Genomic DNA, 15,836 nt, shown 5'->3' on the forward strand with positions numbered 1-15,836 from the left:
CCTGAATTAATTCAGGCTAAATCCTGTGCTTTTCCAGGGAATCACAAGCACCAACATACCATTTTCCTCCAATGCTTAGTACTTCCCACTGCCTGAATGCTTGGAATGCCTGTTCTAATGGCTTTGTTAGCCAAACCTCTCCTGTGCAGGACTTACTGTTCTGTATAGGTAATAACTCCTCACAAACCTCTAGGACTTCTTAATTACAAAATCCAGATTATAACAAAAAAATAAACATACAGAATATTAAAAGAGATGATAATCCTCATGATCACACACACTGGCCTCTATGTGGCAACTACATATCAGAATCAGTAATATTTTTTTGCTGTAAACTTAAACAATCCTAATTTTCCCAAGTGACCCTTGAAATCATGACAGGTGCCACAGCACCACTTTTTCCCAGCTGCTTTTTGGTGCTTACCATCATCTGCTGTGTTCTCAGTTTGCTTTGTAGGTTTCTTCTTTCCTTCCTCTGGCTGCTCATCTGAAGACGTATCCTCATCAGAGGAAAGATTGGCTTTGATTTCTTCTAAAAGCATTTTCTTGGCAATTCTTTGAAGTAAAACAGAAAACACTATTTATTCCATTGTTCAGGTAAATGTATGAACGACAAGTGTAACCCTACACCATTCAGAACTTCAAAAAAAGGGCTGAAAGCTGAACAAAAAAAAAAAGACACGTGATGAAAAGTCATTGTGGCAAGACAGGATCTATCAGCAAAAATCTCACATAAATGTAATGTGTTGACTTGCTTTTAGAAAGCAGGTTTGTAATAAAGCTTCTTAAAAAGAGAAGTTTCCTGCTTTACAGCAGACTTGAAATGGTTATAAATGCACAGATTTAGAGATTTCATTTTATTTATGGTCTATCTGGATAACTAACCACAAGCACTTGCCTTACAGCTGCTCTTGCAAAAACCCTTCTGTGTTTACACCCAGAAAGTCTGACCAACACTACAGCACCTGAATTTCAGATAAAAATCATCATCTTATTTCCTGCTCCACAAACTGTCAACTCAGCTTCCCTTGGTTTCACTGCAGAACAAGAACAAGCTAATGCACAAGTGACTATGGAAAAATTATTTCTTTACATGCACTTGCAACACAAAAATCTTCTGAGCCTATCCAAGGCAGGTATGTAAAAAGCACAGGAAAACAGTGGAATCAGAAGTACTTGTACTTCCAGGGGAAAAAAAATAAACCAGGTTTTCCTCATATAAATGTCAGGAATACTACAGTTTTAATTCATGCATTTTCAATGAAATATGTGTTTTCTAGGTGAAACCTCATCTGTCTTGCCTTTTGGGAGAATCAATGCCTGCTGTGTGTACACAGCTCAGGATGGGAAAGCTCTCACACCAGTCACAACAACAGCTCAAAGCCATGGAACTGAACCACAACCCAGCCTTCACTTGGGAATGGCAAAGGAACAGGGATTCTCAAGCAAAACTTCCTGTACAACAGAAAACTGAGCTGTTGCTTCTATGGAGCACTATAAAATGGACTTTTAATAATCAATATTTCATTTTCCAGCCTGCAATGTGTCCCTAAAACACAATCATTTTTCAAAGGGACTCTTCCCAAGCCATCTTTCCTGACACTCCACACAGTATTTTCTAATTTTTGAGCAACAGTGCAGTTTTAAAAAACACTAATTTATATTCAGTTATTATTAAAAGATGGAAGCAAAACAGTTTAATAAATATTTCAGATTGTTCAGTGAGTTAGACCATCCATCAGCATCCAAAACATTCCCTCCCACTCTCTCTTGAAAAGAAAAAGCTGATTAAAACTTTACCAAGCAGTGCCCTTGGTGAACTTTAATTCCACATCTACCAAGAAATCACACCATGAACCCAAAGAAAACTTACTAAAGTCCACAGATAAGTAACATCCTCTTCCAAATGCTTTTTGCATTAGGTCCTCCCAGAGGATTATTGGAAAAGGGATTTTAGGGTTTGGTTAAATGCTGATTTTTTAAAAACCCAGCAGACCATGTGTAACAGCAGCAGAAATAAACAGCTCCTCATATAAGGAACTCAGACTGTATTTCTTCCATCTCTTAATGGTCAGAATTTTTTCTTCAAAATAAAACTGCTTGGAATGTCACAGGCTGGCTTCCCTTTAACAGCTTTTAACCTAAACTATTAACCTTGACTCCTACTCCAGAAAATGCAGAGAGCAGTGGTCTGGCTACTCTTCTTGTTTAATAAAAACCCAGAGTTTTGGAAGAGGAAAAATCTAAAAGATCTGATAAAAACATTGAAATTGAATCCTGAAAGTCCTGCCTTTGACTTATTTTGGCAAGTGCATTAGCAAGGTTACCACAGCTTGTGGATGGCAATACTTACCTCTACACAAGTCACCTTTAAAAGGCTGACACTGGTTCTTAGCAAAACCAAACCTTCATTTGAATTTGTTCTTTAATGAAGTATCTATTTTTTAAGAGCTATAGGAAACAGCAAATGTATCTAATACCTAAAAAGACCATGCACAAAATCTACCATCCATAAAGAGACAATGCTCTCATTTTCCTATTAAACACCAGCATAACCAACAACCAGACTGGGTAAACTGATTAGTTTCTAATTATTTATAATAATACTGATTAAGAAGTTATTACTGTGATAGAAAATAAGTTCTGTTTTTTATCTAGGATAAACACTTAACCACTTGCAACCAAACTGAGTTGGGACTGTTTGTCAGTGAGAAAAGCTGCATTTTCTTCAATGCATTTACTGGTGTGAATTTAGGCCAGAAAAGTGAGACATTATTAAGATGTTCAGGATTTAAAAGAAGCCCATTTTTAATTAACTACACATCTGATAGGAATGGTAAGTGTAAGCAACATGAGACCCAAGGAGATTAGGCCTTGTAAATGCATGTTGACAAATGACTGATGTAACAAATGGTTTACATGAATTATTATAAACTGAGTACAGGACTCCTGAAGCTGGATTTAAATTAAACCACAATAGATGTTGACCAGGATAACACATCATATTTCTATTTTATGATAAAACCCATTTAAAGTCACCACGTTTCTCAGCTAAGAAATTTCACATGGTAGCTTTAACATTTTATATTTGCATTAATAGCAGCAAAAAAACCAAGCTACGATAGTGTGAAAATTCCCTCACTCATATTCTTCCAGAGAAAACCATGGAAATCAAAAGGGACTGTAATATTTCCTCAGGTCAAGGACATAAAAGATTCTTGGCCATTCAGATGTTACAGTTGAGCACCAGCAATGGATTCAATTAAGAGGCACAGAGAGCCATATGACCTCCAGCACAGGGTTTCAGGCAGTAAAAAATAAAGTAAAACCTAAAATAATATTTTAAAATCCCTGCATTTTACTCTTTCCTGCACTGATCTGCTCAGACCTTGAGCATGTCATGTTGCCCCACTCATCTGATCTAAACTTATGGTGACATTTGGATGAAGGGACTCTCCCAGCACACATTTAACCAGTGCCTCACAGAATGGGGCTGCAGCCTCAAGCAGGACACACAAAACCAACTCTAGAATAAAATAACAGCACATATGCACAGTTTTGTATCAACTGGGATTTAGAGATATTTCCCATTTTTAAGAACAGCCCCAGCAGAATACACTTCTAAACAATGAATTGATGGCTATGGATTTTTAAGTCATGCTAAAAGAAAAGAGTTTTCACAAGAGACAGACTGGAAATTACCCAGGGGTTGCTTGGTTACACTGCAGGATTACTTTAAAAGCTCCTTCAGACCTTGCAGCAGAACTGGAACAGTAGGTGCAGCCTCTCAGGGTGTGGAGTTAAGCCCCCATGGTGATTTGCACCATTCTTGTTCAAGAATTTTGCAGTGCCAATACAATGGGATTGTTCAAAACCTTGGTGAGACAATGCCACCACTGTAAAAATCTTTTTTCTTAAAAAGCCATGATTTTAAATTTTAGTTCACCATTGTGATGTTTTATTACCAATTAGATTACATCAACTCACACTCAGTGCTCATAAATACCTACTAATCATATGTAGAAATAAGGTTGCCTGAAACAAGCCCTTGGGTGGGGGAGGATGGTGGGATGTGGCTAATAAAAACCACCAGAATTCCAGTTAGAGCATTACTGGCTTAAATGGGCCTTCAGGATACTACTAGAAAACTCAGAACCCTTTAAAATATATTTTAAGACATTAATATTTGAATGAAATGTCATACATGTCTAAAAAAATGAGTGAAAACTGCCAAACACCTTTTGCTAAATACTGTGCTGTCTTTGTTGGGAGAGGCTGATTTTCAAGCTGTCAGAGTTGGATTAAATTAAATGCTTGGACAAGAAAAACGTTTTACAAAAATTTATTGTAACCATCAAATACTTAAAGGCATTCTGCATTTAATACACTATTAACTTCTTAATAAACAGAACTACTGCAAACATATCAAACAGTACCATTGAAAAGATCAGAAGGACCAATAATAGTTACACAACAGAAGATGAAAGCATACAGCACTGTATAGCATAGTATGACCCACTTGGACATTGCATTTTGGCAAAAAGATGATTTCAAGGCTATTAATATTCATGTCATGCACATCCTCAGGTATGCAAATAACAGAACATCTAAACTAGAGACTTGCAAACAGGAGAGTTCCCACACTACAAACACCCAGCAGGTACTAGGTACCCTCTTTGGCCTGGAAGAAAATAGGCAACTTCTCTGAATCAGTAGGTAAACTATTGAAACACTTTGTGTTGAGTAAACAGAAGAACAAGTTTTTAACTTCTCAAAATTTGTTCCATCTTTTTACAGTTTATAGCTCTGATTGTGGTGCCAAGTACAACACATGATGAAGGTAAAGTCAGACTGCATTACCAGTTAACATGTCTGAAGGTTGACAACACTGTTTATTGACAAAATACCTCCCCATCTTATATATCAGATGTTCAAAAGGTCCTCTAAATAAAAACTTAACAGAGGCAACTTTAAAACAAAGTACAGAAACTGATTTTTAAAGCCCGAATTTATATTTCTGTTTGTTATCAATTAGGTTCATTTATTTCCCAATACAGCTCTTAAGCTAAATAATGATTGAGTTCTGTCAGAAACGTTTGTGCAGTAAATACTGAACTTCTGACAAAAGTGCATTGGTTTAGTTATCAACCAGAAACTCACAACAACAAAAAAAAGAAAAAAGAAAAAGAAAAAAATGAATTAAACAGGACTGAAATTAAAGCATGATTTTAAAAAATCTTGTTATACCAAAGTTTACATGTTCTGCTTATGACCCTGTGCTGTCAAGTCCCTACAAAGCATCTTTCTTTAAAGAGCTGAATTACTGGGTTAAATTTGATGACTGAAAACACACAAGAACTAATTCAGCAGCAGCATTGTGATGCCAAACTGAGGTCCGTAAAGGAGATAAAACAGTGTTTGTAAAATTTACTTCAGCCACATCTCAAAACATACAACTCTGTGAAACAAGGATTCCATATTCTAAACTAGTAAGGCTCAGAAGCAGAAAAAGACTCCACCAGCAACTGGTCCCACACATGCTACATGGCCAAAACAACAACAAAAAAATCAGTTTCTGAAACACTGTATAAAAATTTGTTGAGCAGCTCTTCAGTCTAACTACAGTAATAACTTCCAAAAAGAACCTGTGGCTCGAGTTGAGTGACACTTCATGTTGTGCATTTAGGAAATGAAGCTTTTACATTTCTAGCCAAGCTGATTTTGATAGCTACAATGGTACTGGTAAAATATGACACGTCTTAGCTAACTGTATCTTACAGTGATTCTTTTTTTATTAAATTCCAAACTGAAGCAATACATATAAGCCATAATTCTGAAAATATCTATGCAAAGACTTAAAATATATAATTAGTCTCTGATACCAACTGAGCCTATGCACAGTGCTTGTAGAATCATGGCCTTCACTCACATTAGTCACTTCAGGTGCTTTTTAGTGGATTAAAACTCAGTTAAATTAACAGCTGAAAATATCTAATATGGTTTTCCCCACATTTGTGCTTTCTCTTTATTGAGAAAAGGCGTTTCAATTAGAAAAGCATATTAAGCAACAGTAATAACCAAATTCATTCTGAAAATATTGCAGCACTGCATACTGCACAGATGCAAACTGTCCCCTTCTACTCCCACAACTAGCTGAAATTCACATTTAGCAGCAGCAGCAGCTTCTGCCCTGCCTGCCAGCCCCCTGTTCCCATTGGGACTGCAGCGGGACAGCGCTGCAGCGCTTTTGGAACGCCCCCAGCCAGGTCAGCTACCACCTCTAGACATTGGCTTTGCACACCTGGCTCTACCACCTCTAAACGTTTGCTTTGCATTCCTGGCTCTGGGCCTCTGTTTTCTGGCCCCGTGTTCACACTTGCAGGAGGCCTGTGAGCGAGTCTTTACCGGGCAGGCAGCCGTGCTTTTTACCACCTGCTTGCTCCTCCGTTGCGCCGGCTCGCGCCCACGCCTAGGCTGTGCTCTAATCGTTTTTATGTCCTTATGGAGGGTATCATACCTATTCTCAGGGTCGTCATCATCATCATCTTCCTCCTCCTCCATTGGGATAGTCCTTGATAGAGCATCTCCCTCATCTCCTGAAAAAGAAGCCCAACAGAAAACATTTAATAAGCGTAAACGATAACAACGATACAACGAAGCAACGATCAACAAGACATGACAGCACAATATGAATTGCATTTCTATCAACAATCCCCATTTGAAAACAGCTTGGTGATACCACTTTTCTACCAGTTACCTGTGTTGACAAATAAAAATGAATCTTTGTGGTGGTGTTTGCACAGGTCTCGGGATGAGGGAAGAGATGAGAATCTTGATTCTATATTTCAGAAGGCTGATTTATTATTTTATGATATATATTATATTTAAAGAAAATTATATATTAAAACTGTACTAAAAGAATAGAAGATGGAGTTCATCAGAAGGCTTGCAAGGAATAGAAAGGAATGATAACAAAAGCTCATGACTCTCAGAGAGTCCAAGCCAGCTGACTGTGATTGGCCATTAATTAGAAACAACCAACATGGACCAATCAAAGATGCACCTGCTGCTTTCCACAGCAGCAGCAAATTACTGTTTTTCTTTTCCTCTGAGGCTTCTCAGGAGAAAAATCCTGGCAAAGGGATTTTTCAGAAAATATCATGGCAACAAATCTTGTTTTTTCAGTTTTGCTCATACTACCTGCAACTTGTTCCTAATTACATACTTCAAATTTGGGATTTTACACCAAAACATAAGAGACTAAATACTTTACTCAGGAATCAGAAATAAGTTCCCTTAGAAGTTATTTGCTCTGTCAGAAGCTCCATGAGTGAGTTGATGCAAACTGAAAGGAAGGCACAGCAAACACAGGACAGAACTGCATCCCAAGCCTGTGGCTGCCCTGCTGCCAGGAGGGAAGTTCTGGAGAACACCAACCCTTCCCTCTTTTTGCTTTCACACTCTGAGTGTGTGTAAAGAGTTGTATTTTGAGAATTCCACATGCTATCCTTGCTGCAAATATCCAAACTCAGCAGCACTACATGGCATTGTCTCATGCACAAAGGACATCAAGACCAACAGTGTGGTGGGACATGTGACAGAGAAGGAACAGCACAGTGGGAATCCTGCCCTGGAGCTCCTCTGCACTCTCCTGGCTGGACTGAGAAATCTGGATTGTTTCTAGCACATTCCAAGGCCTGTCCCCTTGCTCTTCTCTCTTCTTCATCTTGCATGCAAGTCAGACAAATCTGCTAGGTAGTGAAATTAAGGGAAAGAAACTTCACAATCCCAATGAGCTGAAATCCCCTCATTCATAATTTCTGTTTATTTTCTACCTGTGGGGATTGGAGGACTGGACTACAACTAGGATGTAAGGGGCACACTCCAAGGTGATCACAGAAAGTGTCTCATGTAGATAAATAAAAGTATCCTGTTGGTTAAACCAGAGCCTAAGTCTTACTCAGTGATCAATCTACAATACACAGCTTATTCAGGCACAGAGCAGGCTCCTTCATTTTACTAATTCACCTATTAAACCAAAAGCAAACTGCAGACAAAGGCCCCATTCTTCTCCTCTCAAAATACACTAACATTGGCAGAATTTCACAGAATCAAACGATAACTGAAGCTGAAAGACACATCTGGACATGCTCTACTCCAACTCTACTCCAACTTTTGTCTCAAAGCAAAACTAACTCCAAAGTCAGGTCAGCTACCTCAGGATCTTGGCCAGTCAAGTTTTGAGCATTTCCAAGGACAAAGATTCTTAAGTTCAAGTTCAAACCGGTTCCAAGCTTTGACCCTGCTCAGTGTAAGAATACTCCAGTATCCCTATCAGTTTTCCTTGATAAATGCTGTATCCACTGCCTCTCATCCTTTGGGCACACATCCAGCTCAGCCCCCCTAAAACTGTCCCTGAGGTGATTTGCAGACAGAAGTTCAGACACCCCATTTTTAGCATTCTGTCTGCAGTCTAAACCAAGCCTCTTCTCTCTCAGTCTAACTCTCCTGTCAATGATGCCACACCACAACCTTGTTCAGTTTGTACCCTGTTATCCATCTCTCCAATAATGACCCAATCTTCCCACTGTGACCTGCAAATGAAACAGCTCCCAATGCCTCAGACACCTTCTGATAAATTAAAACCACCTTTCTCCTCTTGGGCGATTTCAATGCCAAGTTCATGAACTGTACATGAACAACTCCATTTTTAAGGCATTTTTCACTGATGGTCCAGTGGCGCTGAAAACTGTCACTGAGTGCCAGCAATTATCTGTCTGTAGGAGAGTTTTACTGGCTGTGGCAGTGACCATATGCAAACCATTAATTATCTGCAATCTCCCCCAGCTGTGACATCACTGGGGAAAACATTGATAAGGCAGCACTCAGAGAAAAGCCCTACAAGTCCGAGTATTATTATCTGCACAGAGACACAACATATGAAAACAATGGCAGATTTCTAAGTAGCTGGTCTAAGCCTACATGGCTCTTGTGAGGCATAAAAATAATTTACTTGATTTTTAAATGTATATTACAATGCCACAGGTCTCCAGCATCACCTCCAGTGCACAGACAGGAGGTGATAAATGTGAGTTCACATTATCTACTCCTTCCAACCAGCTTCTGCTACACACTCCCTGGGCAGGTGAGGCAAGGGCCAGGCTTTGGAAAGCTGGACTGCAAGGCAGTACCTGTTGTAAATACTGCCTGGAGCTTCCAAAGCACCTCCATTTACAGTGACATCATTTTTTTCCTCAAGGCACAAGTTGCACAAACTGAAATTGTGCCATCTCACAGCCACAGGATAGTTTGGCTGGAAGGGAACTTTACAACAGGCGCTTCCAAATCCTTATCAGAAAATCCTCCAGGCTGCAAACACTTAAATGCATAATTACCAACTGATGAGGGTTTTTTGCTTCTAGATTATGAAATGTCACCCAAATGAACAACTCTGGCACACCTGATGACTGACAGAATCCTGCATCAGCAGACAGCATCAAGCTTTCAGTCACGGGCCTGATCTTCTGCTCGTCGCTGCTTCCGTCGCCCGTGGAATTCTGATCATCGTTTTCCTCCTTATCAGACGGGGAAGAGGAAGTGACAACCGCCTTCTTTTTTGCCACTTTCTTTTTTAAGTTGCTCTTTTTATTTTCTTTTACTGATCCTCTTTTAACCTTTTTCTTAGTGTCTTCGTAAGACTCCTCATCAGAAGAGGATGAGTCATTCTGTTCTTTCTTGGAAATCTTCTTTTTGTGGCTTATTTTCCTCTTTTCTTTCGTGTCAGTTCGTTTTTTACGCCGCATGGCATCATCATCAGAACTCTCCTCTTTTTGGGGAGATTTCTCAGTATCAGAGGATAAATCAATGTGTACTCTTTTAGCTACTCTCTCTCTCAATTTTCTCTTTTCTGTAAACACAGGTTCCTTTTTAATTTTGTCGTTTTCGGAGGAATTGTTACTTCCTCTCTCTGCAGATGACTTATCAAGATCAGAAGAGGAATCATCTTGATCTTTCTTGAAACCCTTCTTTTTTAATTTTTCAGATTTCTTTGCTTTGCTTTCTGATCCTTTTTTGTTCTTCAGTCTGTCTTTTGAAGACTCCAACTTGTGCTCTTTCTTTACCGATTTCTCAGTACTCTCAGAAGAAGAATCATCCTGTGCCTTTTTCTTTTTCAAATCCTTCTTTTTCTTAACTTCAGGACTCTCCTCTTTTTCCAGTGAAGACTTCTCAGCATCGGATGACTCATCACGTTTTCCCTTTGCAGATTTCTCTTTTGAGTCTCTGCTTACCTTGTCCTTAGCAGCTGACCTCTTACCCGTTTTTTTATCTTTAGAAGAGTGATTTATTTCCTTCTCTGCAGAAGACTTCTCACCATCATCATCTTCTTCAGAAGATTTACCTCTCTTCTTCTTCAGATTTACCTTCCTCTTACTGCTTACTTTTTTCCCCTGCTCTTCTTCAGAGGAATCATAACTATCATCTTTTCTTGAGAATTTTTTCGATTTCTTTGCAGCCTCAATTTTACTCAACATTTGTATCTCTTTTTCCAACTCAGAATCATAATTTGAAGAATCAGAGTAGTTTTGTCGTTTCTTTTTAGCAGTAGCAGCATTTTTAGCTGATTTGCCTCTTTTAGCATCTAAATCTGAACCGGAACTGGAACTCTTCCTTTTTCTTTTCCCATTTTCATCCTTTACTGGTTGACTCTTCTGTAAATCCGAAGTTTTCTGATTCTTTGCTGGCGCTTCACTGTTGCTCTCACTGTCTGAGGAGCTGCGACTCATCATCCCTGCTTCTTTAAGGACAGCTGGCACCTCATCAGAGTCAGAGCTGCGATCTAAGTCATATGGCTTTTTGGATTTGGAAAGTTTGTTAGGACCGGGACCATCAGCAGCGCTGTCAGAAATATTTCTTTTATCGCTTTTCCTCCTGGGTTGCTTGGATGCTTTCCTCTTCTGTTTCTCATTGCTCGTGTCGTTGCTGTCCTCTTCTGAGTTGGATGTCAGGGGGCTGATGTCCGTGGGGCGCCTCAGGGGGGTGGTTTTGACACGGGGTGACCTCCGGAGATCCGAGTCCTCCACGGGCACGGCGTCATTCTCCGTGGAGGGCTCGCTGCCAGCACTGTGGTTTTGTTTTCCACTATCAGAGTTTGCTGCCCCAGGTTGAGATGCATCAACATCTTTAGATTCATCAATGTCTTTAGAGGCATCAGCATCTTTAGATGCATCAGCATCTTTACTGTCCTTTTCTAGGCTGTTGTCTTGATCATCAGATTTAACTGTGGACTCTGAAAGGGAAACAGGAGTCAATTTTACAATCAGCTCTTTTGTTCCTTTAGCCGAGGATTTTAGCTTGGTACCACCTTTGGTATCTTTCACAGGAGCGTTCGCTTTTGTATTTGAATTTGGAGCCTCATTATCTGCTGCTGTGTTTCCACTGTCCTGCTCATCTGATGGCATCTGAATCTCCATAGCAGATTCCAGAGTCTCAAAAATATCTTCGGGAACGGATGAGGGGATGGACACGATATCCATGTCTAAAGCCTCTGTACTGTTGGGCTCATACTGTGGTTCTTCATTTCTGCCAGACTTCTTCTCTTCCCCAGGGGCTGCCTTGTTATCTGTCTGCTCCACTGAGGGAACACTTTGATCCATGGGCTCATTGTCAGGCCGCTCCGACACGACTTTTTTCTGTGTCTGTGCAGAATCATCCTCTTTTAATGCCGCATGTTCCTTTCCTTCATCTTTTTTCACCTCATTTTTTTCTGATCTAACCTCAGTTTTTTTCTCTTTGGTATTTTTATCTTTGATTTTAACATTCAATGCTTGAATCTCTAAGTTCAGGCCTTCTTCCAGTGACAGATGAGCTTTTTTCATGTCATTCAGCACAGATTTAAAAGCTTTCAGCTGGCACAGTTGCACAGTTGGGCTTATTTCTACATTTTCTGCAGCATTTTTCAAAAAGCTTACAAAGCTAGAATTCAGATTTGTTGTAGTTTCAATCAGTTTTTTTGTTTTCTTAAGCAAGTCTTTTGGCACCATTAGTGCTTTATAAGAATATGTTAGTGAACCTGAATATGAATTATCTAATTTTTTTTCTTCCCCATTACAATTTGCATTATTTTTCTTTGGAGAGAACTTGACTGTGTGGTCATATGTTTTACTTTTTTCATTTTCAACTTTCATCTTTTTTTTGTTTTGTTGAAGTAACTGTTCTAAATTTTCAAAGACACTGTCACAAGCAGTGACCAAGTCCAACAAAGGCTCTGGATGGCAAATATAGCAATGCCACTGGTTGTTTTCATCCAGGATAGTCGAGAGCTCCTTTCGGCCCAGGTTGCGCAAAATGCACTTTTTACAGAAGGCGTTATGGCAAAAGTCACAGCAAATCAAATTTCCACCTTCAGCACACCACCTGCAATGAGATTGAGAAAGGTAAGAGTTTTGTCTCCACACCAACAAGGTGATACGTTAAGTTCACATGTTTAAAACTTCAGGTGATGAACAGATATTCATTATTCTAAACCGTTACTGAAAAGCTCACTGGAGAACTGCAAAGTCAGAAAATTAATGTTTTAGATTAACAGCTCATAAAGCTGAAATGGTAATTTTTGAACAGAATTTCAGCACTGATTTCTTTAAAGAAGAAAAAAAATAACACTTATTTTCCCTGTTTCTTCTGAAAATCTGTGATTTATTTTACAGCAAAATTAATAAGCTTCAGTCTTTCTAGCCTTAACTCATATATTACTACTGCACTACACAGACTCTGAAAAGTGGTGGGCAATAAGCTCATAGAAACCACAGACTGCACAGTTTTTACTGAATTACACGTTTAGATATTTCACATAAGACAGAGAAGTTCTTTGATATTTCAAAAGTGGGAGATGCATCTGGAGAACTGAGTTTCTCTGGCTCATAAAGGTTAGAATATCATATTCTAGCCCAACCTTTAAGGTGCTAGGAAGGTGGCATGTTATTTAACTAGAAATGTGATCTTACAAGAGTTTGTTACTAGATTTCTTTAAAAATGTTTTCCTGTTCATTACTAAAACAGCTAAAAAAACCCTGAGGTTCAGTATTTTTTGTTGACAAATAATTGTTGATTCAGATCTTATGTACTTGTCTTTACTTGTCAGTAATGTCATAATAGCCAGAAAAAAGACCCCCAAATCAGCAAAGCTGTGGGTGTAACTTCAGTTTTTGCACACTTTCCTATTTTGCACACATTGTAGTTTTTTTACACACTGCAGTTTTTGCACACTTTCCTATTTTGCACACATTGTAGTTTTTTTACACACTGCAGTTTTTGCACACTTTCCTATTTTGCACACATTGTAGTTTTTTTACACACTGCAGTTTTTGCACTTTCCTATTTTGCATACATTGTAGGTTTTTTACACACTGCAGTTTTTGCACACATTGTAGTTTTTTTACACACTGCAGTTTTTGTACACTTTCCCATTTTGCACACACTGCAGTTTTTACACACTTACCTACACTGTTCATCCATCCCATCCGAATCACGACTGATGTCATCACTCATGTAATATTTGTAGCAAGTCTGTAAAGTAAGAGACAGGACAAAGAATTCTTTATTAAATCTCAACTGGGCTTCAGCAGTTCATTAGATTTCAGCATGCATTAGAAGCAAGCCAGCAAAAGCAGCAGCTGCAAGGTCCTCAGTATTCTAAGTCTTTTACATTTGTTTTAATCTAAAAAACATCTTCCATGGTTCCAAACCATGATTTATTTAGATGGCTCAAGGTTTGTTTGAAAATTTAACAGGCTTTTGTTAATGGATGCATATTTGTGTATTTTAGAACATCAGTTGAATACTTCTCTCCAGTCTGAATGTTTCTTCCATCTATTTTCTAGGTAAATCAGCACCACATCCTCCTCGACACAATTAATCCCACATAAATTACAATTTTCAGCTGGATGCTCCTTATGTTACCATGTGATGCCATAAGGCTTTAGATTAAAAAGTCTTCAGCATTTATCATGATGTTAACATCCAATAATTCCATTTCCAGGTGCAAACAAAGCATCTTCACTTGAAAATCTGGTAATGGTAATAAAAAAATACCAATGACTCAGCTAGGAGTACTGATGGCTTCAGCTGCTGAATTGCTGACACCAAATTTTGAAGGTTTGGTGTCATTTTTTTCCCAGTTGTTACTGAAGAATGCTCTCCCAGACCTGTAGCTCTACTTTAAACAGGCATTAATACAATTCAGAATGCAGAAGAGGCCTCATCACCTGAATTGACAATAAAGATGCCCCATTATGTGGCACAGACTTGCACATCTGTTCAACTAAACTATCTAAACAACCAAAATCAACATAAAACCCCAGTAAAATCTGGTGTTTAGACACTTGATAGAACATTCACAGTCAAAGGAAAACAGTTTCTCAGGTCTGGGACTTTTATCTAAGTAGGAGAAAAATTAGGGCAGAACTAGGCACAGAAATAATGGAAGAGTTGGAGATGAGGGGCTTCCATTCCCCCCTCTCACATTCACACAAGGCCATGTTCAATTCAGTAAAACCAGAGAAAATCAAGGGGAACAACCCCTGATGTAATTCAGGTAGCACAGCTCTCAATCAAGAGCTGCTGTTGATCAGGTTATAAAAATGACCCAGGTCACTGGTGACACTGCAGGAGGTCAGGAACACCAGCTGGGATCCAATGGAAATGGGAAAAGGTCACCTTGTGAGCTGGTTTTTGTAAAGCACATTTTGTAAAAGAAACAAGCCAGAATGCAGAGAAGAACCAGCCTAGATGGGCATGGGTGAGTCTGTACCACTAATGAGGAACTGGGGAGGAAGAGGAGGAGGAAGAGCAGGGAAATGCTCCATGTACATTATAACATAGACCTGTATCTCTATCTTTAGCAATATCTTATAATTATAACATCACCACCACTAGAGAAATATGCAAGAGAGATCTCTGGAGCTCTCTGGAAGTCAGCAGAGGTCTCCACAGCAGGAGGCAGGGACATTTCCTTCCTGCCCTGTCCCACCTCTTCCCTCTGCTGCCAGCTCAGGCCTGTGTGGAGCCACCAGGAAGCCACACAGCTGAAGACTCAGATTATGGACTAAACCATCACTGCAAAGCTGCCATAACTTAAACCAGTCCTGAAGCTGGCAGAAACAGAGATGGCTTTGAAGCTGCTTTTCTGCTCCTTATTTCAGTGCTGTTTTACATGGAATGCTTTAGCAGGAGATGCAGACTTGAATCTGTTCTTAAAATACATCATGAGTAGGCAGAAATTTCAGACAGATCGTTTTACATTAAAAATTCACTAAGATTATACCCTTAAAGCTACAGAAGTAAATAACAAAGAAACCACCACCAGTTTAATTGAAATGCAAGAAAAAAGGAATATGAATTCATAAGTACATTTGCTTTTTTTTTCCTCCTTTTAATTTCCTTAATTGTAACAGCTAATGACTGAAAACTTTGTCAACTAATGAACAGGAATTACTCCCACAAAAATCCCACCCAAACCAACTAATATGACATTTTGAAACAAAAATAAACAGAACTGTTTACCACATACCTTACAAATAAGCACTTTGAGTGTAGGGTGTCTATAGATTGAATCCTTTTGAAAATGGTTCACCTGCTGCCCACAAGCAGTGCAGCTCACAATTCCATGGAGTCCCTCTTCTATGGAGAGGATTACAAACAACACATTAATTGTTTTCATTCTCATTTAAGAAATCTGTATATACCTATTGCATTTTCTTGCAATATTCTGGCCTGTCAGGTTTTTTACAGGCCTTTGTTTCTGCACCACCCAGCACCAGAGAAATCTTCCTGTAACCATT

At 39.0% G+C, this 15,836-nt stretch overlaps 1 protein-coding gene across 4 annotated transcripts in view; it reads right to left on the bottom strand.

Moving 5' to 3' along the window:
* The window catches only part of ATRX (ATRX chromatin remodeler), a 69,637-nt gene that overhangs the window by 32,593 nt on the left and 21,208 nt on the right, over window positions 1-15,836 (bottom strand). For all 4 annotated transcript variants that reach the window (XM_063170331.1, XM_063170332.1, XM_063170330.1 and 1 more), the window contains 5 exons: window positions 15,566-15,675; window positions 13,496-13,563; window positions 9,461-12,414; window positions 6,518-6,596; window positions 425-555 (listed from right to left, as the gene is read on the bottom strand). In XM_063170331.1, coding sequence (XP_063026401.1) covers window positions 425-555; window positions 6,518-6,596; window positions 9,461-12,414; window positions 13,496-13,563; window positions 15,566-15,675 — 3,342 coding nt within the window. The remainder of the gene's footprint in view (window positions 1-424; window positions 556-6,517; window positions 6,597-9,460; window positions 12,415-13,495; window positions 13,564-15,565; window positions 15,676-15,836) is intronic.

This window comes from Melospiza melodia, chromosome 16, assembly GCF_035770615.1.
Source record: "Melospiza melodia melodia isolate bMelMel2 chromosome 16, bMelMel2.pri, whole genome shotgun sequence".
NCBI lineage: Eukaryota > Metazoa > Chordata > Aves > Passeriformes > Passerellidae > Melospiza > Melospiza melodia.